The sequence below is a fragment of the Centrocercus urophasianus genome, unplaced genomic scaffold, assembly GCF_019232065.1.
Source record: "Centrocercus urophasianus isolate 14NV4802_14NV808 unplaced genomic scaffold, USGS_Curo_1.0 seq_9, whole genome shotgun sequence".
In the NCBI taxonomy this organism is placed as follows: Eukaryota; Metazoa; Chordata; class Aves; order Galliformes; family Phasianidae; genus Centrocercus; species Centrocercus urophasianus.
The window spans coordinates 32,065,357-32,090,791 of NW_024885532.1; the positions used below are offsets into that span (position 1 = coordinate 32,065,357).

General features: G+C 36.1%; 1 protein-coding gene across 1 annotated transcript in view; it reads left to right on the forward strand.

Annotated features, from left to right (window-relative positions):
- Window positions 1-24,986, forward strand: part of SACS (sacsin molecular chaperone) — a 28,779-nt gene extending 3,793 nt beyond the window's left edge. The window contains exons 3-8 of the mRNA XM_042838884.1: window positions 179-264; window positions 3,453-3,564; window positions 4,139-4,285; window positions 5,409-6,888; window positions 8,320-8,411; window positions 11,540-24,986. Of these exons, the coding sequence (XP_042694818.1) occupies window positions 3,549-3,564; window positions 4,139-4,285; window positions 5,409-6,888; window positions 8,320-8,411; window positions 11,540-23,100 (13,296 nt within the window). The 5' untranslated portion in view covers window positions 179-264; window positions 3,453-3,548 and the 3' untranslated portion in view covers window positions 23,101-24,986. The remainder of the gene's footprint in view (window positions 1-178; window positions 265-3,452; window positions 3,565-4,138; window positions 4,286-5,408; window positions 6,889-8,319; window positions 8,412-11,539) is intronic.
- The last annotated feature ends 449 nt before the right edge of the window (window positions 24,987-25,435 follow it).

The following is a 25,435-nucleotide window of genomic DNA, read 5'->3' on the forward strand; positions in this document are numbered from 1 at the left end:
TTCATACTAACATTAACATCAACTTTTTTTTTTTTTTTTTTAAGATGTCATAGTATCAGGTCTTAAGTTAATGTAAAACAAAATTTAAAGTAATTGTTTGGTATTTTTTCTTAAACCTGAAAGTAAATGCATTGTAGAATAATGCACAGATGTTTTTGTTTGTTTGTTCCTGCTTTAGGTCGTTTTGGACAAACAACTCCACCACTTGTTGATTTTCTTAAGGATATTTTAAGAAGATACCCAGAAGGAGGACAGATTCTTAAGGTATACAATAAATGGTATTTTTAGAAGGAAATTAATGTGCATGACACACTACTATTAGTTTAATGCTTCCCAGCAAATCTCTGTGGAAGAACTGAAGTATTGAAATCTGACTTCATCAGATAATCATTCTAGTACAGTAGATAAATATTTCTATTTCTATAAAGCAAAGTGAGATGTGATTTTTTTTTTTTTTTTTTTGGTTTAACATAGTCTCTGAGCTTGCTTGTCACCAATGCCATTATAATTAATAAAAAAGATAAAATGCGGATGTTAATTTATGTCATGAAATCTTTGATTTAATTGTATGTGAGTGAGCTTTATAAAATATTTATTTTTCTTGCAATTTTTTTCATTTCTGCTGTAAACTATAAAAAAAAATACATAATAGTATATGCAGTTCTGTAGGACTTAGGTTAGTATAAGATTAGGGCGAACCTGAGAAGTTAGTATTAAATTTTGCTATAGAATTTCATATTAAATAAATACGTTTTTTTCTCAATGATTTACTATGGTATCACAGAGTGTCATAATTAGGTTAAGTACATTTATAAAAACATCTTTGAGTAACTTTTGGGAGACTGTTTTGAAGCAACATAAATAATAAGCTCATTGGTTTTCTATGGGCATAAAAATATTTTTATTCTAGAAATAGGTTATCATAGCAAATGAATACCAGATTTTCTTCTAAACTGAAGTTAGTGTTCATTACATGCTTTATAATTTGTCTAGGAGACCTTGAAGTGTGCTGGCTCTGTGTTTGAATGCTGAGTATTATGTGTGAAGCCAAAGGTTGAACATCACAGCACTGACCTAAAAGATAAAATTTTGCAGTTAATAAGATGGGGAAGTGGTAGGATGGGCTTTACCTCACTTTACTCTGGACTAATGAAAACACAGATAATTCGCAGAATCATAAAGTGGCCTGGGTTGAAAGGGACCATGATGATCATTTAGTTTCAACTCCCATGTTATGTGCAGGGTTGTCAACCATTAGACCAGGCTGTCCAGTTCACTCTTATTTCAATAATTTTAGCAAGAGAAAAGATGTCTCGTTTATTGTAGCTTTCTGTGCTAACGTGTTGAAGCGCCAGTTTTACTTTTGAAGGGCATTTCATGTGACTCTTTCATGTTTGAATATTGTACTTCTTGTCCAGAATGCCTCATGGATAGTAGGGAGTTTATTTCTCTAGTATGTAGGAATTCTAGGTTCTGACTAGAATGGGATTTGGTGCAGATGCATATCTGTCTATAGAAAACGCACTGATAAAGCAGGTGACAAAAGAATCTTCCAAGATTTTGTCTTGGAAGGCTTTCTTTGCAACCATGGGACAAGAAGTTAGTTACTTTTAGTATGAATACTTAAATTACAGATGTTTTCAGTTGTTTTGGCAGCTTGTGTCACAGGTATATTTTTTGAGAGTACCCATCCTACGAATGGACACCTACCATTTTTACTGTGTATTCCTGAATGCTAGTTGAATCTATAAGATTCATTTGCATCATTAAGGGTTCATGATTTCTTAAAAAGTGAAGCTCAGTTTCTCATTGCTGCTTGAAAAAAAAAGTAGGATAATGTCCTTAGAAATCAGGCAGGTAGACCTAATATTATAAATGTTCATCTTTTCATGTTTTTACAGTTCAGAGTTAACTGACTGTTAAGAATGGCTTATTACTAGGTATTTTGCTGGCCTGTTAAATTAGACTTCAATGTTAATATTCTTCTTGTACCTTGCTGTTAAAGTCAGACGTAGCAGATCCAGTGTGTCACAGAATGAATGGAAATCCTTGGCTACTTGGAAGTTTCCCTGCTTATTCCATTTTTCTAGAGACTTCTTCTGCAGTTTCTTGCATGATTGTTTTAGTTCTTTTATAAGAATTTATTATTATTATTATTATTATTTTAATTAAGTGCTGCATGTAGCGATTCTGTTTAAAGCATATGCTAAACTGGGTGTTTTTTCTTGCTATCTTGTCTTGATTTTAAATGATGTAGAACTGACAATATATTTTGTTTAAATTGTAATGCACCTTTTGGATCGAATATATTGTCATACAGTAAAAAACTGAGGGCTTATTGCTTTAAATGAAAGCTCTATGCTAGATATCTATGAGTTTGTTACTTATTTATTACTATTCATTGCTGCCAACAATATATTAGAATCCAACATGAACACTCACCTCGCTGGCAACCCTTTTATTGTTGTGAATTACTGAAGAAAATTTATGTTGTATGTTATGTTTCGGTGTGATGTACCTACCTAGACAGCTTTTCAATTCAAATGAGGGATCTTCTTGTGCAAAACTTAATTACGTATTCTCCCGCACACATAGGCACATATCTGGCACATTTTTGGAGTCCTGACATGCACTGGTGATCCAGTATAAATAGAGCATTTTGTGAAGTTCTCACTCTGCAACTGTTCATAATTATTCTGATGAGTCTATGGTAAATGGTACTAGATGGGCATATTTTATCGATATAGTTTATAATTAGCATAGTAAACAACTTTACTGACATTTCAGTTATGAGATTTTTCCATGGCTCTCACTGCTACTAATGCTATTTAACAAATATTCAGTCTTAATATAAGTCTCTTTCTACTCAAAGGGCTTTGACTGGTGACCTCTCTAGATTTCATTATTTATAGAGATATAAAGAGATATAGAGATATAGTTCAGAAATGTCTTGCACCTCACTGCTGTGAAATGTTGATTTAAATTGAATTTAGCTAATGCAAAGAAGTGTGCTGTATATTACCCCTTCACAACTATTGGTATCTGTCTGACAGCTGTATGGTCTTAACAATAAACTTTGACTATTTTTTTTCAATCTTCTGCTATCTTGCATTATTTTGAGAGTTGTTGTATAACTCTGATTTGGGAAAATAGTTCTATAGTTCTTATAGTAACAGTTTAGTAGTTTACTTCTGAACTGCATACATACTGGTTCTGTGTGATATTTGAGCTCCAAATTCAAATCATGGTTATAGTATTTGTCTGAATGTTCCTTTTATAGTATCTGTTTTCATTCAGGTAAGCTGGATAAGATGCTTTTGATTGAAAGGTATGACAGCTGTTATACTTGAGAATATTATAGTTATTTTCTACTGCTTCAGTTGGAAGCAATATGCATAAAACTATTGCATCACACCTTATTTTTGTTTCTTTTTTTTTATTCTTGTTGTCAGGAGCTGATTCAGAATGCAGAAGATGCTGGTGCCACAGAGGTTAGGTTTTTATATGATGAGACTCAATATGGAACAGAAACTCTGTGGTCCAAGGACATGGCACAATATCAGGGTGAATACACTTTGTACTGATTTTGTCCATTCTTCGGTACATATGTGGTTCTATGATTTTCTTTTTTTTTTTTCTGTATGGAGTTGACTATATTGGGATGACTCAGTTGCTGCTTCAACCTTGCTAAATGCTTTATCTAAGTTATAATGTAGACAATTCTTTTCCAAAGCAAATTTTTAGTATTGAAGGCCATACTGTCCTTTTGCAAGCTGTCAGTTGCAGTTTTCCAAGTGCTTCCGGATATTCTGTTTAAGAAAGTCTTCATGTTCTTTATTCTAAGTCACTTTTCCTGGAGATGTATGTCTATCTCTAGGTTTATTTCTCTGGGAAATAGTACCGTATGCAGTGGTAACTCTTAACTCTTGCTTCTGTTTTTTGTTACTCTTCTATTTGTACCTTCATTTCATCACCAAGGATAATCTGAAGTCAGCTTGAATCACTGCTTCCCCATTAAATTTGCAGGCACATACTTCAAAGAAATGTTTTCTCAGTTTTGTAAATTTGTTCTCCAGAAATTTTCAGCAGTGAATAGTTTTCTTCAGTCATCTTTTTAATGCTTGCCTATTTATTTTAGGGCCAGCATTTTATGCATACAATGATGCAGTTTTCACGCCTGAGGACTGGCATGGTATACAGGAAATTGCTAGAAGCAGGAAGAAAGATGATCCCCTGAAAGTTGGAAGATTTGGGATTGGCTTTAATTCAGTTTATCATATAACAGGTACATTCAGTAGATATTTTAAAATGCTACCATTTAAAATTTTTTAATTATGTATTCATCAAGGATATAATACTATCTGTATGGTATCTCTTAAGTAAGGTCCTTACCTAAGTTTCCCTAAAGAGTACTGATGTTTTTCTAAAACCCTAGAAAGGCGTCTTTTTTGTTTTGAAGACTTGAAGGTTTGCTTTTTCAACTAATGTTATTGTGTACTTATTCCCTTATATTGAAATGAATGTTCCTCTACATGATTATTTCAGCTATGTGCTGTAGCTCACATTATAGAAGGCTGTAATATAGGGTGGATATACAAGCGGAAGCATCTAGTCTAAATTGGTCACTAGACCAAAACTTTTGTGCAAGTTCTTTATGTAATAAGCAGTGATGTTTATTTCGTTTTAAAAAGTAATGAAGAGTTTTATATGTGTTTACAGTTGAGAAAGATTTTCCAAAAAAATCTGTGCCACGCCAAACCCAGACAAAAATAAAAATAATGAAGTATGGAAATCCATTATTCTTCTGGAATGTTTTATTAATGTGTGGTGAAAAAGTAGATAAAGTAAATAGTGCCTTCAGCCTTCGTAGTAGTTACAATAATACAGGATAAAGACAAAATTTTGCTCAAAAACATATTTAACTTGTGCCTCTTATGAAGGGAATTAATAAGGCACAGGATTTTTTCTCATCATATTTTACTTAGTACAGCGTGCATAAAGTCTTAGTTTAAGTTAATACATTCAGTGATTTGGTAACTGGGATGTTATCATTTTAAATGTGCTGGCCCTTAAGATCTGCCAAGTATGAATATAATAGGATCTATTTTTGGCAAAGTACATTTTCTTAAAGTATTTTAAAGGTCAAAGGATACAGCTGGGGAAAAACTCCATTTTATCTTGCTCTCTATTTGCTAAAATTCAGATAGTTTTATGACTATATATTGCAGAATAGGGATGTGGTTGTTTCTTCCTGTCAATAAATACTGAATTATGTTATCAGAATTTTGCTAAGTTCAGTGTTGTTTTAGAATGCTTGTGTTCTTGCCCTTACTAAATTACTTCTATAAAACTGTATTTGAAAATGCTATGTTAGGGTTATTAATATATTTTGGTTTTCATTTATGCAGATGTTCCTAGCATTTTCAGTGGTGACCAAATTGGAATGCTGGATCCCCATCAAACCCTCTTTGGACCTCATGAATCAGGCCAGTGTTGGAATCTAAAAGAAGACAGCAAGGAAATCAATGAACTTACAGACCAATTTGCACCATTTATTGGTGTGTTTGGCAGCACTAAGGAAACTTTTAAGAATGGAAACTTTCCTGGTACATTTTTTCGCTTCCCACTTCGATTACAGCCGTCCCAACTGAGCAGCAATGTTTATGACAAACAGAAGGTTTTGGAACTGTTTGAATCCTTCAGGGCAGATGCTGACACAGTGTTGCTCTTCTTAAAGAGTGTTCAGGATGTTTCACTGCATGTTAGAGAGGCTGATGGAACAGAGAAGCTGATCTTTAGAGTGACTGCTAGCGAGAACAAAGCCTTGAAACATGAAAGACCCAACTCTATCAAAATCTTAGGAACAGCAATAAATCAGTATTGTAAGGGAGTTCCAAGCAATAGCATTACGTGTGTGACATACCATGTAAATATTGCTCTAGAAGATGAGAGTGTTAAGGATGCACAGAAAACGTCTTGGTTAGTATGTAACTGTGTAGGTGGCCGAGGAATGTGTACTGACCTGGATTGCTTAGCAGATGACTTGAAATTTGTTCCTACTATTGGAATAGCCATGCCTTTATCATGTAATGAGAAGGATAAAGGAGCTGTAGCAGACTTCTCAGGAAGAGCATTTTGTTTCTTGCCTTTGCCTCCAGGTGAAGAAAGCAAAACTGGTCTGCCAGTCCATGTTAGTGGTTTCTTTGGTCTCACAGACAATAGAAGGAGTATCAAATGGCGAGAGCTGGATCAATGGAGAGATCCAGCAGCTTTGTGGAATGATCTTCTTGTGGTGAATATTGTGCCAAAGGCATATAGCACCCTTATTTTGGAAGCTATCAAACGAATGGAGACTGAGGAGAATTCGGATTTTCCATTGTCAGCTGAAAGAATTTATGGTTTATGGCCTGATGAGAACAAAATCAGGGTTCCCTGGAAACCAATTGTAGTACCTCTCTTTAAAGAGCTGCTTCAGCATACAGTTATTTACTCAGTGAGTAATCAGTGGATGAAAGTGGAACAGGTGTACTTTTCTGAAATGGATGAGAGTTTGGAGTACACACAATCTGTTCTCAACTACCTCCAGAATTCAGGGAAGCAGATTGCCAAGGTACCAGCAAATATTGCTAGTGCAGTGCATTTTACTACTTGTATTAAAGCTGTGAAAAAAGTGACTCCTGCAGTTGTACGGCAAGTACTAAGGAAATCTGGGCACAGTGGACCTGCTGAAGAAAAGCTTCACCTCCTTCAGTTTGTGCTTTCTGATGGAGTGTACAGTGAACTCATTGGATTGGAGCTTTTGCCACTACAGAATGGAAATTTTATTTCTTTTTCCTCATCTGTGTCAGAACAGGATATTGTTTACATAACCTCAGAAGATTTTCCCAGGTATACTTAATATTTTAAAAATTGCTTTTTAGTTTAAATGCTGAAGAACTTCAGACTGTTACATACTTATAAGCATATAAGATGATATGTAGCAGCCTATACTGTAATGAAATATTGCATAAACATATCTTGATGTCAGGATTAGTATAAATGTTTGTATGCATGTGTCTCATCTGAAAAGTTTGAAAGCTACTTGCTTTTATAACTTTGTAAAGAATAGTGTGATCTAGGCTTTAACAGAGTGCCACAGGATACATGTCAAATTAGGAAGTACATTACATTTAAAGGCTATATTGAAGTATGAGATAACTTAGGCTTTTTTTTTTTTTTTTTTCTTTTTAACCTTTAGCTGCTCCTCCTTGTCTCCCATTTGTGTGTATGGAACCACCCCTCCTTTTCCTTTCATTGATTTTCAGATCCTTGTGGGTAAGCTGAGGAGCTGTGGGGTAGATAATGGACAGAGAGGAGGACTGAGAACTGGATGACTGGCAGAGCTCAGAGGGCTAGTTGGAGGCTTGTGTCTTGTGGTGTTCCCCAGGGATTAGTGCTGGGTCTGGTCTTGTTCAATATATTCATCAGTGATCTGGATAAAGGATTAGAAAGCACCCTCAGGAAGTTTGCTGATGTCACGAAGATGGGAGGAGTAGCTGACAAACCAGAAGGCTGTGCTGCTTTTCAGGACAACCTGGACAGGCTGGAGAGTTGGGTGGAGAGTGAACTTATAAATTTCAACAGAGGCAAGTGTAGAGTTGTACATCTGGGGTGGAATAACTGCATGCATCACTACAGATTAAGGGCTGGTATACTAGAATGGAGCTCTGTGGAGAAGGTTCTGAGTGTCCTGGTGAACAACAGGCTGACCATGAGCCAACAACATGCCCTGGTGGCCAATGGTGCATTAAAAGAGCATGGCCAGCTGGTTGAGGGAGGTGATCTTCCCCCTCTGCTCTGCCCTGGTGAGGCCACATCTGGACTACTTCTGGTTACAATAGTCTTAACCAATGTCTGCACACAGACCAGTGTCTGAATACATGGATTTTTGTGAAGTCCTGGAATTACATGATGTGTTTTTTCTTCTTTCTGATAATCCTTAAGGGAAATAAAACATGATGTTTTATTTTTTTTTCTTTCTTTAGAATACAAATACGTGAAAATAATATTATGTTATTTTTTTCTATCAAGAGAAGCTTTGCTTATACTTGCTTTGAAAAGAAGAGTAGTTGGAAAATTTAGTTTCTTACTGCTCTCTTTCCTAAGTTCTTATTTCCTTTTTTATAGGAAAATATCCACTGACAGCCCAATATATAAGTGACTATTTTGCATTCAACAATTACCATGATGATTACCATTCTGGTAATTTCTGTATTGAAGCATATGTGAATTAGATGCTTTGCTGAAAACATTTATTTATTTTTTTAAATGTTGTGTTAGATCACTCTTTCCTGGCCTTGAAGGGAGGTTACTTTCTGATGACCTGAAGCCTGAGGTTCTAGCTGCTTTGAAAGAAGCTGCCAAAAGCAGAGGTAATGTCTTTTGTAAACTCATAAAGTGAAATAGATTGCTAATTGTTGAACAGACTAGTTCTAAACTCGTTTTCTTTGTTGTCTTTGAAATTGAGTTCACACTGGTAAGTTAATCATCTCAAAAAACAAACAAACAAACAAACAAAAAAACAAATGAAAAGCTGTAGACTGAATGAAGTGGCATAAATAAAAATTATGAATGAATAAAAAAGGGGAGATCTAAAGATAGATAAAAAGCTACAATTAAAGAATTAATAGGAGATACCTCTATGCAAGTTTTTTACATATAATATTCTTTCTCTTAACATTGTCTGAGTTCTATATATTACATGTCTTAAGTTATCATAATATGCAATAGCCATGTCATGGTTCTGTTTTTTTTTTTTTTAATTATTATGGATCATCTTTTATCTCACAACTACAAGTGATTACATCCATGCTTTCTAAAGATGCATTTATAAAAAGCCAAACAGATGAAACCATCTTAATCATCTGGCTGGATGCATGCTGTAGACCATATCATTTCATTAAATATTTCCTGAGTCTTTATTTGTAACTTTTGGTTGTATCAGAACAGACCTACTGAAATACTTCTGATCTTTATGCAAATAGTTTGTTTACCAGAAAACTTGCTGCTTTTGTTTGATGATGCTTCTGTGTTTAATTGCTTTCGCTGTTAATTTTTTGCCTTTTTTCTGGACAGTGTTAGTTGAATTTACTTTTCTGCACTTGCATCTCATCACAAGACGGTTCAAACCTGTGCTTAAATAAAAAACAACAAAAAACATAAAATCACCTGAAACAAGGTTTTGGTATACTGTAAGCTTAAACACACTGTAAACAGAAACTGGAGATTAAAAAGGAAGAAAAAAAATCCAACCTGTGTATTCATAACCCAGTCACTTTGAGAGTTCTTCTAGGACATTTCTTCACTTTCTGGGTTGGTCTGTGAATCTGGTTCCTAGAAAGATTTGGGTTGCATTTGAGGCCTGACTTCCTACTATCTTCATTTAACTGTTTCTTTGACCTGCATTCTTCCAGGGACTTGTTCTTGGTTGGTGATATGCTTTTTATTGATTAGAAGGACTTACTTGTCATATTTATGTAGAAATGTAATTTTCTATATCTAGAAATGCCCAAGGACTTTCAGGTGACCTTTTGCGAATTTTTGTGGCCTACTTTTTATTTCCACCTCCTCCTCAATTATGTGTATTCTAGGATTTTCCATAGTTGTAAGAATCACAGAATTTTAGGAGTTGGAAGGGACCTCTAGAGATCACTGAGTCCAACCCCCTGCCAAAGCAGACTCCCTAGACCAGGTTGCACAAGTAGACATCCAGGCAGGTCTTGAGCATCTCCAGAGAATGAGACTCCACAACCTGTTTCTCTGGGCAGCCTGTTCCAGTGCTCCGGCACTTTTACTGTGAAGAAGTTTATACGCATGTTTGTGCAGAACTTCCTGTGCTTCAGATTGTGGCCATTTCCTCTTTTCTTGTTGCCACGCACCACTGAAATGAGTCTGGCCTTGTCTGTTTGCCTCCCGCACCTTTGATATTTATAGACCTTGATCAGATCTCCTCTCAGTCTTTTTCTCTCAAGACTGAACAGACCCAGGTTGCTCAGGCTATCCTCATAAAAGAGATGCTCCAGGCCCTTTGTAATCTTAGTGGCCTTCCACTGGACTCTTTCCAGGAGATCCCTGTCTTTTTTGTACTGGGCTGCCCAGAACTGGACACAGTACTCCAGGTGAGGCCTCACCAGGGCAGAGTAGAGTAAGGCATACCTACAGTACAGGTTTTAAGATCTTACCTCTCAGGAATTTTACTTGTATAACTAGAAACTATATCAGAGAGATTCCCAATACAGTTGCCGAATATACATGTTTTTTGCACAATTTCTTTGGGATTATAGGTTATGGGTTGTTTTTTTTTTTTTTTTTTGGGGGTTGCAAAAAATAACCAGATCTATTTTTTTTCTCTCCCAAGATACGTACTGTATTTTTGTAGTTAATAGTTGTTTAAATATTTTCTGTTCTGTATGTTAATATGTAATTGAATGGATGTTTTCTAAATAAATTTGATTATATTTTAGCCCAACAGCTTCTCTGGGGATTTTCAGGTATGGTTATTAACTAAAGGTGTACTGGTTTGTATTGAAGCTTGATCTTTGTGTGAATTTGATGATTAGCTATTCTCATTTCTTCCAGCTTGTTTCTAAACAAAATCTGCAAAACAATCTGCCAAAAGATAGCTATGAAAGATAATTATGAAAAGAGCTGTAAGTACGATTTGTTCTCCTAGCACATGAGGTAGAATACATATCTTTTTGGAGTGCTGAGGTGAAAGGAAACTTTTTTTATTTTGAAGGATCTTACTGCCCATCTCCTTGTAAACAACTGTGCTATTTAGAAGAGAGAAAGATCTGAAACTCAGATGTCTTGATTCCATTTTTGTCATTTATTTTGATATCATTGGAAGGGATTGATATTTTTGTATTCTATATTCTGTTCTTAGCCACAGACATTCTTTAGTTTTTTAAGTATAAGTTGTCTTAATGATCATTAAGATGTGTTAACATTCATTTCATTTATTTAAAGTATAGACAGTAAGAATAGAAGCATATACATCTAAACTTAGTTTCAGCACTCCTTGCACAACTGAGTTTTGCTTGTCAGTTTTTAGCATAAGAGCATCTGGTTTGCAATACTTAATAAATAATCCTTAAAAACTATTGGACTCTTTGCAAGTGTAGGAGGAAAAATAGTGGATTAGGTTCTTACCACTAGTCAAGTAAGTAGTGTAAAGAATCAACTACACAGGAAAATACGTAGAAAATACAAAGTTTCTACCTTGACAGTAAAATCATAGTTGCTTTGTATGCCTGAAGGCTTTTGTGTCAAACTAATAAGTGCAATAACTTATTAATAATTTTCAATTTGTTTTCATTTTTATACTAACATGGAATGTATTTGCTTTTAATTAACTCCTAAAAACGAGAGTAGCTGGTCTCTGCAGTTCTATTTAGCAGTTTTCCCCAAAAGAGGAGGTTTTTTTTCTAACTTACAAAAGCACTTTGTTATGTAACTCTGCTCTGATTCTCATGGTGTTTCCCTTTTGCTGTAATTTCAGGAAGGCCATGTACTCAGCTGCAGCTTCTGAACCCGGAAAGATTTACTCGGCTGATTAAAGAAGTTATGAATAGCGTGTGGCCTGGCAGAGACATGGTGGTACAGTGGTATCCAGGTTTGGAAGACAAAAATCACCCATCAATTTCTTGGCTTAAGATGGTCTGGAAGCACCTATATATGCATTTTTCTGATGACTTGAGTGCTTTTGATGACATGCCGCTTATCCCTAAGACTCTGCTGGAAGAAAACCAATCATCGTTAGAACTGGTTAGATTTAGGAATCCGTCACCTATCATTCTGGAAGATGAATCTGAGACTCAGCTCCCAGATTACATAGCTGATATTATTGAGAAAGTTGGTGGAGTTGTGCTTAAGAAGCTGGACGTTTCAATCCAACATCCACTTATAAAAAAATATGTGCATCCACCATTACCAAGTGCTGTTTTACAAATAATGGAAAAAGTGTCTCTGCAGAAACTATGCAATCAAGTTTTGTCATTACCGTCAACACATAAGGATGCTCTTAGGGCATTTCTAGCTAGTTTGAATGATGTAAGTGAAAAAGAAAGAAGAATTATTCAGGAATTGCTGATATTTAAAAAAATGGAGAAATCACCTGATGATGGTGTTCCTGTTTATGCTGGGCTAAATGGTAGTAAGGTATTACATCACACAGCCAAAATTCCACCTGGTCTAAGATTTTCTGTTCCAATAATTGACAGCAGCGATGAAGCTACTATTCGCTTGGCTAACCTGCTAAAAATAGAACAGCTAAAGAGCACAGATTGCTTGAAGTTTATCATACAAGACATAAGAAGTAATTTCTATTCATACGATGAAACAGCACAGATAATGCAGTGGGTTCTTGAAAATCTGACTTTTCTGAAAAACGAGAATATAGATGTGATAGATTGGCTGGCAGCATTGAAATTTATTAGAATTACAGAGGAAAAGATAATGACAGCAAATGAGCTCTTTGATCCTGAGGTGGAACTGCTGCAAAACTTATTCTATTCTGAGGAGGAAATTTCCTTTCCTCCTGCTATTTTCACATCCTCAGATATTCTTCATTCTCTGAGACAAATAGGTTTAAAAAGTGAAGCCAATCTTGTGGAAAGTGATATTATGAGAGTAGCAAACAAAATTGAAAGTTTGCATGCTGACTCTAACACCGATGGTGATTTATTGATAAAGAAAGCTAGAACTCTCTTGATGATTTTGAACAAAAACCATATGCTGCTTCAGTCATCTGAAACAAAAACTGCCCTGAAAAAAATAAAATGGATTCCGGCATGTAAGGAAAGACCTCCAAATTATCCAGGATCCTTAGTTTGGAAAGGAGATCATTGCAATCTGTGTTTACCACCAGAAATGTGTGATATATCTCATGCAATTTTAGTTGGATCCTCAGTTCCTCTTGTGGAAAATGTGCAGTTTGATATAGAAAAAGCACTTGGCATCTCCACAAAACCCAGCATAAAAGCGGTTTTAAAACATTTCAAAGTGGTGGTTGATTGGCACTGTTCTAAAACTTTCAGTGATGAGGACTATTATCAGTTTCAGCATATCTTGCTTGAAATCTATGGGTTTATGCATGATCATTTAGAAGAAGGCAAAGAAGCTTTTAAAGCCTTGAAATTTCCCTGGGTTTGGACAGGTAAAACATTTTGTTCCCTCACACAAGCAGTAATAAAAACAGTACCTGACCTTGACCTCCAGCCTTATCTGCATTATGTGCCAAAAACTATGGCGAAATTTCACCAGTTGTTTAAATGTTGTGGTTCAATTGAACAGTTAACACCAGACCATGTTTCTATGGTCATTCAGAAAATATATCTAAAAAGTGAGCAGTGTCTCTCAGAACAAGAGAGTAAACAGAATCTTCACATTATGTTGAGCATTATAAGATGGCTGTACAGTAATCAGATTCCTGCAAGTCTTCATACACCCATGCCACTGTACAGTGGCAAACTTCCTTATAAACTTGTGATGAGGCCAATTCACGAGTGTTGTTACTGTGATATCAAAGTTGATGATTTAAATGATTTGCTTGAAGATTCTGTTGAACCAATAATTTTGGTGCATGAAGATATACCAATGAAAACTGCTGAGTGGCTAAATGTTCCATGTCTTAGCACAAGATTGATTAATCCAGAAAATATGGGATTTGAGCAGTCTGGGCAAAGAGAGCCTCTGACTGTAAGAATTAAAAACATTCTGGAAGAGTACCCTTCAATTTCAGACATCTTTAAAGAACTTCTTCAAAATGCTGATGATGCTAATGCCACAGAATGTAATTTCCTGATTGACATGAGGAGAAATATGGATATAAGAGAAAATCTTCTGGATCCAGGAATGGCAGCATGTCACGGTCCAGCTTTGTGGTCATTCAATAACTCTGAATTTTCTGACTCCGATTTTCTAAATATAACTCGATTAGGAGAGTCTTTAAAAAGGAGTGAAGTTGACAAAGTTGGAAAGTTTGGACTGGGTTTCAATTCTGTTTATCATATCACTGATGTTCCAATTATTTTGAGCCGGGAATTCATGATCATGTTTGATCCAAATGTTAATCATATCAGTAAGCATATTAGAGATAAATCTAATCCTGGAATCAAAATTAACTGGAGTAAACAACAGAAGAGGCTGCGAAAATTTCCCAATCAGTTTAAGCCATTTATAGGAGTTTTTGGTTGCCAGCTGCCACTTACTGTAGAATCACCTTACAGCTACAAAGGAACGCTTTTCAGACTCTCCTTCAGAACTCAGCAGGAAGCTAAAGTGAGTGAAGTCAGCAGTACATGTTACAATACAGCAGACATTTATTCTCTTGTGGATGAATTTAGCATTTGTGGTCATAGGCTGATAATATTTGCTCAGAGTGTAAATTCAATGGTTTTGAAGTACTTGAAAATTGAGGAAGAAGATCCTGGCGTGGCACAAGATGTTGTCACCATTAAAAAAAGAGTTTGTTCTTCCAAAGCATTGACTGAACCAAATGTAAGTGTTTTAAAAGAAGCAGCTAAACTAATGAAGGTCTGCAGCAGCAGTAATAAAAAGCTTCCCTCTGAAACACCAAAGTCCTCCTGTATCTTACAGATAGTGGTAGAAGAATTTCACCATGTATTTAGGCGGATTGCTGATTTACAGTCTCCCCTTTTCAGAGGTGCAGAAGATGATCCAGCTGCTTTCTTTGAAATGGCTAAATCAGGACAGATAAAAAGGTCAGCTGATGAACTGCCACAGAAGACAGTAGATTCAACAACATGGCTTATATGCTCTTGCATGGACACTGGTGATGCTTTGAAATTTTCATTACATGAAAGTGGACGAAGGCTAGGTCTTGTTCCCTGTGGTGGAGTAGCGGTGTTGCTGAGTGAAACCCAGGATCAAAAGTGGATTGTGAAACCTAATTGCAACAACATAGGTGAAGTATTCTGCTACTTACCTCTACGAATAAAAACAGGCTTACCTCTTCATATAAATGGCTGCTTTGCAGTTACTTCAAACCGCAAAGAGATCTGGAAAACAGACACAAAAGGGAGATGGAACACAGTATTCATGAGGCATGTTATCGTAAAAGCCTACATAGAAGCGCTTTGTGTTCTCCGTGATATGGCAATCAGTGGTGAGCTCGTTGACTACAGTTACTGTGCTGTATGGCCAGATCCTGATTCAGTTCACGATGATTTTTCTATTATCTGTCAAGGGTTCTATGAAGACATAGCTCATATGAAAAGCAAAGAAGGGATAAAAGTGTTTTCTGATGGTATCTCTTGGGTTTCCATGAAGAATGTAAGGTTTCTAGATGACTCAATTCTGAAGCGGCCAGATGTTGGACCATCAGCCTTTAAGATCTTTTTGAAGTACCTTAAAAAAACTGGTTCCAAAAATCTGTGTGCTGTGGATCTCCCTTCCTGGGTTAAGACAGGATTTGAAGAAGCAGGATGCAAATACGTATTATTGGAGAACACTTTCTCTGAAAAACAGTTTTTTTCTGAGGTGTTTTTCCCTAATGTTCAAGAGATTGCTGCAGAGCTGCGAGATCCTTTGATGCGTTATGTTCTTAATGAAAAACTTGAGGAGTTTTCAGGAATTCTTCGTGTTACTCCATGTATTCCTTGTTCTTTGGATGGGCACCCATTAGTTACACCGTCAAGACTGATCCATCCAGAAGGAAGAGTTGCAAAGTTATATGATGCTGAAGACGGAAGATTTCCTTATGGCACCACTCAGGATTACCTTAATCCAGTTATTTTGATTAAACTTGTTCAGTTAGGAATGGCTAAAGATGATATTTTGTGGGAAGACCTGATAGAACGTGCAGAGTCAGTAGCTGAAATTAACAAGGTAGATCATGCAGCAGCTTGTCTCAGAAGCAGTATTATATTAAGTCTTATTGATGAGAAACTGAAGTGTAGGGACCCTAGAGCTAAAGAATTTGCAGAAAAATGTCAAACCATCCCTTTTCTTCCTTTCCTTAGCAAGCCAGCAGGCTTCTCACTGCACTGGAAAGGCAATGATTTTCTGCCCGATGCAATGTTTTCAGCAACTGATCTTTTCACTGCTGATCATCAAGATATAGTTTGCCTGATACAACCAATTCTTAATGAAAATTCCCATTCCTTTAAAGGTTGTGGTGCTTTGTCATTGGCTGTAAAAGAATTTTTGGGTTTGCTAAAGAAACCAGCTGTTAATTTGGTCATTAATCAGTTAGAAGAAGTTGCAAAGTCTTTTGATGGCATTACATTATATCAGGAAAATATCACCAATGCTTGCTACAAACATCTACATGAAGCAATGTTGCAAAATGAATCAACAAAAGTTATGATAATTGAACAACTGACAAATTGTAGTTTTATTCTTGTTGAGAATGTATATGTTGATCCAACAAAAGTGTCTTTTCACTTGAATTTTGAAGCAGCACCATATCTCTATCAGTTGCCTAACAAGTACAAAAATAGTTTTCGTGAGCTATTTGAAAGCATGGGTGTCAGGCAGTCTTTCGCAGTTGAAGACTTTGCTCTTGTTCTGGAACTAATAAATCAGGAAAGAGGGACCAAACAACTAACAGAAGAGAATTTTCAGCTTTGCAGGAGAATAATTAGTGAAGGAATATGGAGCCTCATTAGAGAGAAAAAGCAGGAATTTTGTGTGAAAAAGTATGGAGAGATTTTGTTGCCTGATACTCGTCTTGCACTTCTGCCTGCAAAATCTTTGTGTTACAATGACTGTCCATGGATTAAAGTTAAAGACACAACAGTTAAGTATTGTCATGCTGATATTCCTAGGGAAGTTGCAGTAAAGCTAGGAGCAATACCCAAACGCCATAAAGCTTTAGAAAGATACGCGTCCAACATCTGTTTTACTACCCTAGGAACAGAATTTGGCCAGAAAGAAAAATTGACAAGTAGAATTAAAAGTATTCTTAATGCCTACCCTTCAGAAAAAGAAATGCTGAAAGAGCTCCTTCAGAATGCAGATGACGCAAAAGCTACAGAGATCTGTTTTGTGTTTGATCCTAGACAGCATCCAGCTGATAGAATATTTGATGAGAAATGGGCACCACTTCAAGGGCCAGCCCTGTGTGTTTACAACAACCAGCCGTTTACAGAAGATGATATTAGAGGAATTCAGAACCTTGGAAAAGGTACTAAAGTAGGAAACCCCTGTAAAACCGGGCAATACGGTATAGGCTTCAATTCTGTTTATCACATTACTGATTGCCCTTCTTTCATATCTGGCAATGATATTCTTTGTATTTTTGATCCTCATGCTAGATACGCACCAGGTGCAACATCAACAAGTCCTGGCCGCATGTTTAGAGATTTAGATGCAGATTTCAGAACTCAGTTCTCAGATGTCCTGGACCTCTACTTAGGAGATCACTTTAAACTGGATAATTGTACAATGTTTCGGTTTCCTCTTCGAAATGGAGAAATGGCAAAAGTATCAGAAATTTCCACAGTTCCATGCTCAGATAGAATGGTCCAAAATCTTCTAGATAAACTGCGTACAGATGGAGCAGAACTCTTAATGTTTTTGAACCATATGGAAAAAATTTCTATTTGTGAGATAGAGAAAGCAACAGGAGCATTGAATGTGTTATATTCTGTACAAGGAAAAATTACTGATGGAGACAGGCTGAAAAGAAAGCAATTCCATGCATCTGTAATTGAGAGTGTGACTAAAAAAAAGCAGTTAAGTGAAATACCTGTGCAACAGATTACTTACACAATGGATACTGAGGACTCTGAAGGAAATCTTACAACTTGGTTAATTTGTAACAGGTCAGGCTTTTCTGCTATGGAAAAGGTATCCAAAAGTGTTGTTTCAGCCCACAAGAATGAGGACATCACTCTTTTTCCACGTGGTGGGGTAGCAGCTTGCATTACTCATAATTACAAAAAGCCCCACAGAGCATTCTGTTTCCTACCTTTATCTTTAGAAACTGGGCTACCTTTTCATGTGAATGGACACTTTGCTCTGGATTCTGCAAGAAGGAATCTGTGGCGTGATGATAATGGAGTCGGAGTAAGAAGTGACTGGAATAACAGTCTGATGACAGCGCTGATAGCACCAGCTTATGTTGAACTGCTGATTCAACTGAAGAAACGTTATTTTCCAGGCACTGATCCTACGGTGTCTGTGCTGCAAAACACGCCAGTTCATGCTGTGAAAGACACTTTAAAAAAGTTCTTATCTTTTTTTCCAGTTAATAGACTTGATGTTCAGCCAGATTGGTATTGTTTAGTGAAAGCAGTTTACAGTTGCATTTATGAGGATTTGAAGCGTCTTTTACCTGTTATGCGAGCTCCAAATGTTGATGGTTCTGATCTGCATTCTGCTGTTATCATCACATGGGTTAACATGTCTACTGTGAATAAAGGCCGGCCATTCTTTGACAATCTGCTACAAGATGAATTGCAGCATCTCAAAAACACAGAATACAACATCACAACACGGAAGTCAGTAGCTGAAAATGTTTATAGATTAAAACATTTACTCTTAGAAATAGGTTTTAATTTGGTGTACAACTGTGATGAAACTGCAAATCTTTACCACTGTTTGGTAGATGCAGATATTCCTGTCACCTATGTCACACCTGCTGATGTGCGATTATTTTTGATGACATTTTCATTTCCAGACTCGAATTGCCACATTGGAAAGTTACCCTGTCGTCTTCAGCAGACAAATTTGAAACTCTTCCACAGCCTCAAACTTCTGGTGGACTATTGTTTTAAGGATGCAGAAGAAAATGAAATCCAAATTGAGGGCTTGCCACTTCTTATTACCCTTGACAATGTTTTGCAAATTTTTGATTCAAAACGACCAAAGTTCTTAACAACTTACCATGAACTTATTCCATCTCGCAAGGACCTCTTTATGAACACTTTATATTTGAGGTACAACAATATTTTACTTAGCAATGATGTAGCAAAAGTCTTCGATATCGCAAGTTTTGCTGAGTTGTTATCTTCTGTGCTGCCCAGAGAATATAAAACTAAAAGTTGTATGAAATGGAAAGAAAACTTTGCAAGTGAGTCTTGGCTTAAAAATGCCTGGCATTTTATTAGTGAATCTATAGCTGTTAAGGAAGAACAAGAGGATATCCAAGCAAAATTTGATGGTGTTGTTGAAACTTTGAAGGACTGGACTTTGCTTCCAGGTGTAAAGTTTACTGTCTCAGCTAATCATCTTGTTGTGCCTGAGTGTGATGTTCTGCTGCCTCTCAGCATTATGCATATTGCTGTTTTTCCAAATGCCCAGAGTGATAAAGTCTTTCATGCTTTGATGAAAACAGGTTGTATTCAGCTGGCGTTGAACAAAATATGCTCCAAAGATAGTGCTTTAGTGCCTTTGCTGTCAGCTTCCACAGCAAATATAGATAATCCTTCAAGCATTCTGAAAGCCATACAATATATGGTACAAACATCATCTTTTAGAACTGAAAAGTTAGCAGAAAGTGACTTTGAGGCTCTCTTAATGTACTTCAACTGCAATTTATGTCATTTGACATCTCAAGATGACATTAAAATTTTAAAGTCTCTCCCATGTTATAAATCCATTAGTGGTCGATACATAAGCATTTCAAAATATGGGACGTGTTATGTACTCACAAAAAGCATCCCATCAGTGGAAGTAGACAGATGGACACAGTCAACGTCATCAGCTTTTCTTGAAGAGAAAATGCATTTAAAAGATTTGTATACTGTGCTTGGCTGTGTCTCTGTGGATGATCTTGAAGTGTACTTGAAACATCTTCTGCCAAAAATTGAAAGTTTGTCTTATGATGCAAAGTTAGAACATTTGATCTACTTAAAGAATAGGCTAACTAGCATTGAAGAAACATCAGAAATGAAAGAACAGCTCTTTGAAAAGCTTGAAAGCATATTGATCATTCATGATGCAACCAATAGATTAAAACCTGCAAAATATTTTTATGACAGGACTGTGAAAGTCTTTGAAGTTATGCTTCCTGAAAAATTGTTTATACCTCAAGATTTTTTTAAGAAACTAGAACAAATTACGAAACCGAAAAGCCAAGCTGCATTCCTTCCATCATGGGTAACTTTTCTACGGCATATCGGACTAAAATACATTATTTCACAGCAACAGTTAATACAGTTTGCTAAGGAGATCAGCATGCGAGCTAATACAGAAAATTGGTCTAAAGAAACATTGCAGAATGCTGTTGATGTCCTCCTTCATCACATTTTTCAGGAAAGAACTGATCTTTTGTCAGGAAACTTTCTGAAGGAATTGTCGTTAATTCCTTTTCTTTGCCCTGAACGAGCTCCAGCAGAATTTGTTAGATTTCATCCACAGTACCAAGAAGTTAATGGAACACTCCCTCTTATACGATTCAATGGGGCACAAGTGAATCCTAAATTCAAGCAGACTGATGTATTACAGTTGCTGTGGACTTCATGTCCCATTCTTCCTGAGAAAGCGACACCTTTAAGCATCAAAGAGCAAGAAGGAAGTACTCTTGATGTGCAGGAACAACTTGAGCAAGTTTTAACTATGCTGAATGTTAATCTAGACCCTCCTCTGGACAAAGTTATCAATAACTGCAGGAACATATGCAATATAACAACTGTGGATGAAGAAATGGTGAAAACTCGGGCCAAGATCCTGAGAAGCATTTATGAGTTTCTTAGTACAGAGAAAAGGGAATTTCGCTTTCAGCTTCGAGGAGTTTCTTTTGTAATGGTGGAAGAAGGCTGGAAGCTCCTGAAGCCTGAAGAGGTGGTAATAAACCTTGAGTATGAATCTGATTTTAAGCCTTATCTTTACAAACTTCCTTTAGAACTCGGTACTTTCCATCAGTTATTTAAACATTTGGGTACTGAAGATGTTATTTCAACAAAACAGTATGTTGAAGTTCTAGGACGTATATTCAAGAACTCAGAAGGAAAGCAACTGGATCCTAATGAAATGCGCACAGTTAAAAGAGTAGTTTCTGGCCTGTTCAAAAGTCTTCAGAATGATTCTGTCAAGGTTAGGAATGACCTTGACAACATGCGGGATTTTGCCCTTTACCTTCCCAGTCAAGATGGTAGGTTAGTTAAGTCAAGTATCTTAGTTTTTGATGATGCACCCCATTACAAAAGTAGAATCCAGGGTAACATTGGTGTACAAATGCTTGTTGATCTTAGCCAGTGTTACTTAGGCAAAGACCATGGTTTTCATACAAAATTGATAATGCTATTCCCTCAGAAATTGAGGCCTCGCTTGCTTAGCAGTATTCTTGAAGAGCAGTTAGATGAAGAGTCTCCCAGAACTTGTCAGTTTGGAGCTTTATGTTCTTTGCAGGGAAGATTACAATTACTGTTGTCTTCAGAACAATTCATCACAGGGCTTATTAGGATTATGAAGCATGAAAACGACAATGCTTTTTTAGCGAACGAAGAGAAAGCAATAAGGCTTTGCAAAGCTTTACGAGAAGGTTTGAAAGTTTCCTGTTTTGAGAAGTTGCAAACAACATTACGAGTTAAAGGCTTTGCTCCTATTCCACACAGTAAAAGTGAAACGTTTGCTTTTCTAAAGAGATATGGAAACGCAGTAATATTGCTTTATATACAGCACTCTGACAGCAAAGACATAAATTTCCTGCTAGCATTAGCAATGTCCTTAAAATCTGCAACTGACAACCTTATTTCTGATACCTCGTATTTAATTGCCATGCTGGGTTGTAATGATATTTACCGGATCAGTGAGAAGCTTGACAGTTTAGGGGTGAAGTATGACTCATCTGAGCCATCAAAACTTGAACTCCCAACACCTGGCACTCCTATACCAGCTGAAATTCATTACACACTTCTTATGGATCCGATGAATGTCTTTTACCCTGGTGAATACGTTGGTTACCTTGTTGATGCTGAAGGTGGTGATATCTATGGATCATATCAACCAACTTACACGTATGCAATAATTGTACAGGAAGTAGAACGAGAAGATGGTGAAAGTCCCAGTTTCCTAGGAAAGATTTACCAGATTGATATTGGATATAGTGAGTATAAAATAGTGAGCTCTCTTGACTTGTACAGATTCTCAAGACCTGAGGAAAGTTCTCAAGGTAGGGATAGCACACCCTCTACCCCAACTAGTCCTACAGAATTTCCAGCTCATGGACTGCGAACAATTCCACCTCTCTTCACTGGTAGAGACAGCCACAAAACAGCATCCTCAAAACATCACTCTCCAAAAAAGCTAAAGCCAAGCTCCTTGCCAGAAATATTAAGAGAAGTGACATCTGTGATTGAACAGGCTTGGAAGCTTCCAGAATCTGAAAGAAAGAAGATTATTAGAAGGCTTTATCTTAAATGGCATCCAGATAAAAATGCAGATAATCTTGATATAGCTAATGAAGTTTTCAAACATTTACAGAATGAGATTAACAGGCTAGAAAAGCAGGCCTTTATGGATCAAAACACGGACAGAGCCTCAAGAAGAACGTTTTCATCCTCAGCTTCTCGATTTCAGTCAGATAAATTTTCTTTCCAAAGGTTTTATACTTCATGGAATCAAGAAGCAACAAGCCACAAATCTGAAAGGCAGCAGTATAAAGAGAAGTGTCCATCTTCCACAGGGCCATCTTTCTCACAACGCTTTTTTGTCCCACCCACATTCAGGTCTGTTGGCAATCCTGTCGAGGCACGTCGATGGCTTAGACAGGCCCGAGCTAACTTTTCAGCTGCAAGAAATGATCTTCATAAAAATGCCAATGAATGGGTATGCTTTAAGTGTTACCTTTCTACTAAGCTAGCCTTGATTGCTGCTGACTATGCTGTGAAGGGAAAATCAGACAAAGATGTAAAACCAGCAGCCCTTGCACAGAAAATAGAAGAATATAGTCAACAACTTGAAGGGCTTGCCAACGATGTTCAAACTTTGGAAGCTTATGGAGTAGATAGCTTAAAAACTAGATATCCTGACTTGCTTCCTTTTCCACAGATTCCAAATGATAGGTTTACTTCAGAAGTTGCTATGAGAGTGATGGAATGTACTGCTTGTATCATAATAAAACTTGAAAACTTTATACAACAAAAAGTATAAGGAATTTGAAGACTATTGTCAGAGCTTAGGTATTTTATGTGATGAGACACAAATGTGATCGAGCTGATTACTAAATATCCAAGAGGTTAAATATTGCAAAGCAGTTTAGAAATATGGTGCACAGAAGTGGATGGTAGTGAAATGTTTAGAATTTAAATTTATTTAAACAAGATTTTTTTTTAAACTGAGCCTGCTGTACAAGCAAACTGTAAATCATATTTTTTAAAATTTCCAAGGAAACAGTGCAAAAATGAACTGTATGTACATTATTGTGATTAATCGGCATATTACTGAACTGCACTTTATATAACCAAAGCTTAGCTTTCTGTTAGATGGTTCTGTAATTGTAACTCCTTCTTAGATTTTATTTCATTTAATGCTATGTTTCCAAGAAGGTAATATCGTTATTCAATGTACTAATCCCAAGACTGGACGTACTAGGGAATGTGAGGTGGGATGAAAACTAAAAAACTTTGGAGATAACGCTCCAAATCATTTCTGTTTTCTTTTGTGTTCTGTGGACATTCATGTCAATTATAGTAATACTTTTATCAGCTGGATCTGATTGTAGGTTTGCTGCAGTATCACCTTGTGAACATATAAAGGATTGTCTAGTACCCGTGAATTGGTACGCTGTTATAATCCTGAATGATGATACTTGACTTAACGTGAAACTCCATGTCATGCATTGATTGCATTTACTTTATTGTAAAATAATTATTTAATTTACTTTTTTTTTTTCTAGAATCTGTCATCTTTTGTTTAATGAAAAAAATGCATGTGGCTGATACAACATTGTGGCCATTATTATACACTGTTGTTTTATGATTATTATTATTTTTTTTTTTCAAAACCACACACCAAACTCAGTTTTCTGATGTTGAAATGCTTGGGTTTCATTCTTTCCTGTATATGCCTTTGTGTGTACATATATACATATATTTTTCCACAAACATTGATAATAGTATAATTCAGTACCACATTTTTGGTGTACAGTGAACACTGATTTTTGTTTGTTTGTTTTGGTTACATATTTAAAGGTACTGAACTGTAATGCTTTCATTTTGTAGTTCACTACAGCTGTAAAGAAGCCTAGTGCTGCCTAGTGCTTAGTTCACACTCTTTCTTTTATGGCTTATACTACTTCTGGTAATACCATGCAGTACATTCAACATCAGCTATTTGTAAAAAAAAGGAAAAAAGAAAAAAGAAAGAAAAAAAAAGTTAATGTTAGAATGAAGGATAATGCTAAAAAGAAGGCTTTTTCTTTGCTGGATCAGCAATATTTAACATGTTCATCACTTTCCAGTGACATGCTGTTAGTATTGTTCACTTGGCAGCACAGTGAAATTGTAATTTAACTTAGAGAATGCAAAGAAAAATAGACAAGTGAGCTTGCAGGGCTGAGACAGCTGTTTGTTGACAATGTTTTAAGTCAAAAGAAAAAACCACAACAAAAGCTTCCTTGCTTTTTTTTTTTGCAAATTAAAAAGGGCTTGTTCTCTGAAAAATTATGAAAAGCTTGCAGTTAATGGTAGCGGGAAGAAATTGGATGTTTGGAAAACAATGCTGCTTCTGGTTGGAAAGCCCTGTCATTATTTTTGCTATTCAATATTAAGTGCCGTAATTTTAATAAAAATGCAAACATACTTCAGTCTGATGTGTCTTGGTTTTATAAAGTAAATTTGCCTATTATTTCAAGCTTTGTATTATATAATACACCATCTCTTTTAAACTCATTCTAAACAACTGTACAAATACTAATATTAAAAAGAAAAGATGCATTTTTTCTTGCAATGGCTTTAATAATTTCTCAAGAAATTGTACATTTTGCCTTTTTTTCCCCCAATAAATAGCATGTAAGTGAACCACAGACTTTTGTGTGCCGTTGAATAAATCAATCTAGTTTATACCCTACATTTTTAAAAACATTCCTTTGTGGCTTTTTGTTACTTGGTATATTGAGTCGGATGAATAATTTTCAGGATAAATTTAATAATAACAAGAGGAAACAGTTCTCAGTATGTTTTCCAGTTTACATGGACATAAAACATAAGATGGCAGAATGGTTTGGAAAAAAAAAACAGATGAGCTGCGTGAACACCTTTTCCATTTTTAGGTCAAGCTTTGAGAAAGGAAACCTTTAAGGTACAGGACTGTGTTTTGTAAGCTCTACCAATATTATGAGCCTTTAAAATGGCTGTGCAGAACTGCTAAGCTATTGTGTTAGTTACATTGGGTGTGCTAAGGTGCTGAAGCTGTTACAAAGAAAATCATCTCAGATCTTAGGAATCTAACTGGTCTGAATCAAGTTTAAATGTTGAAAGAAGATGAG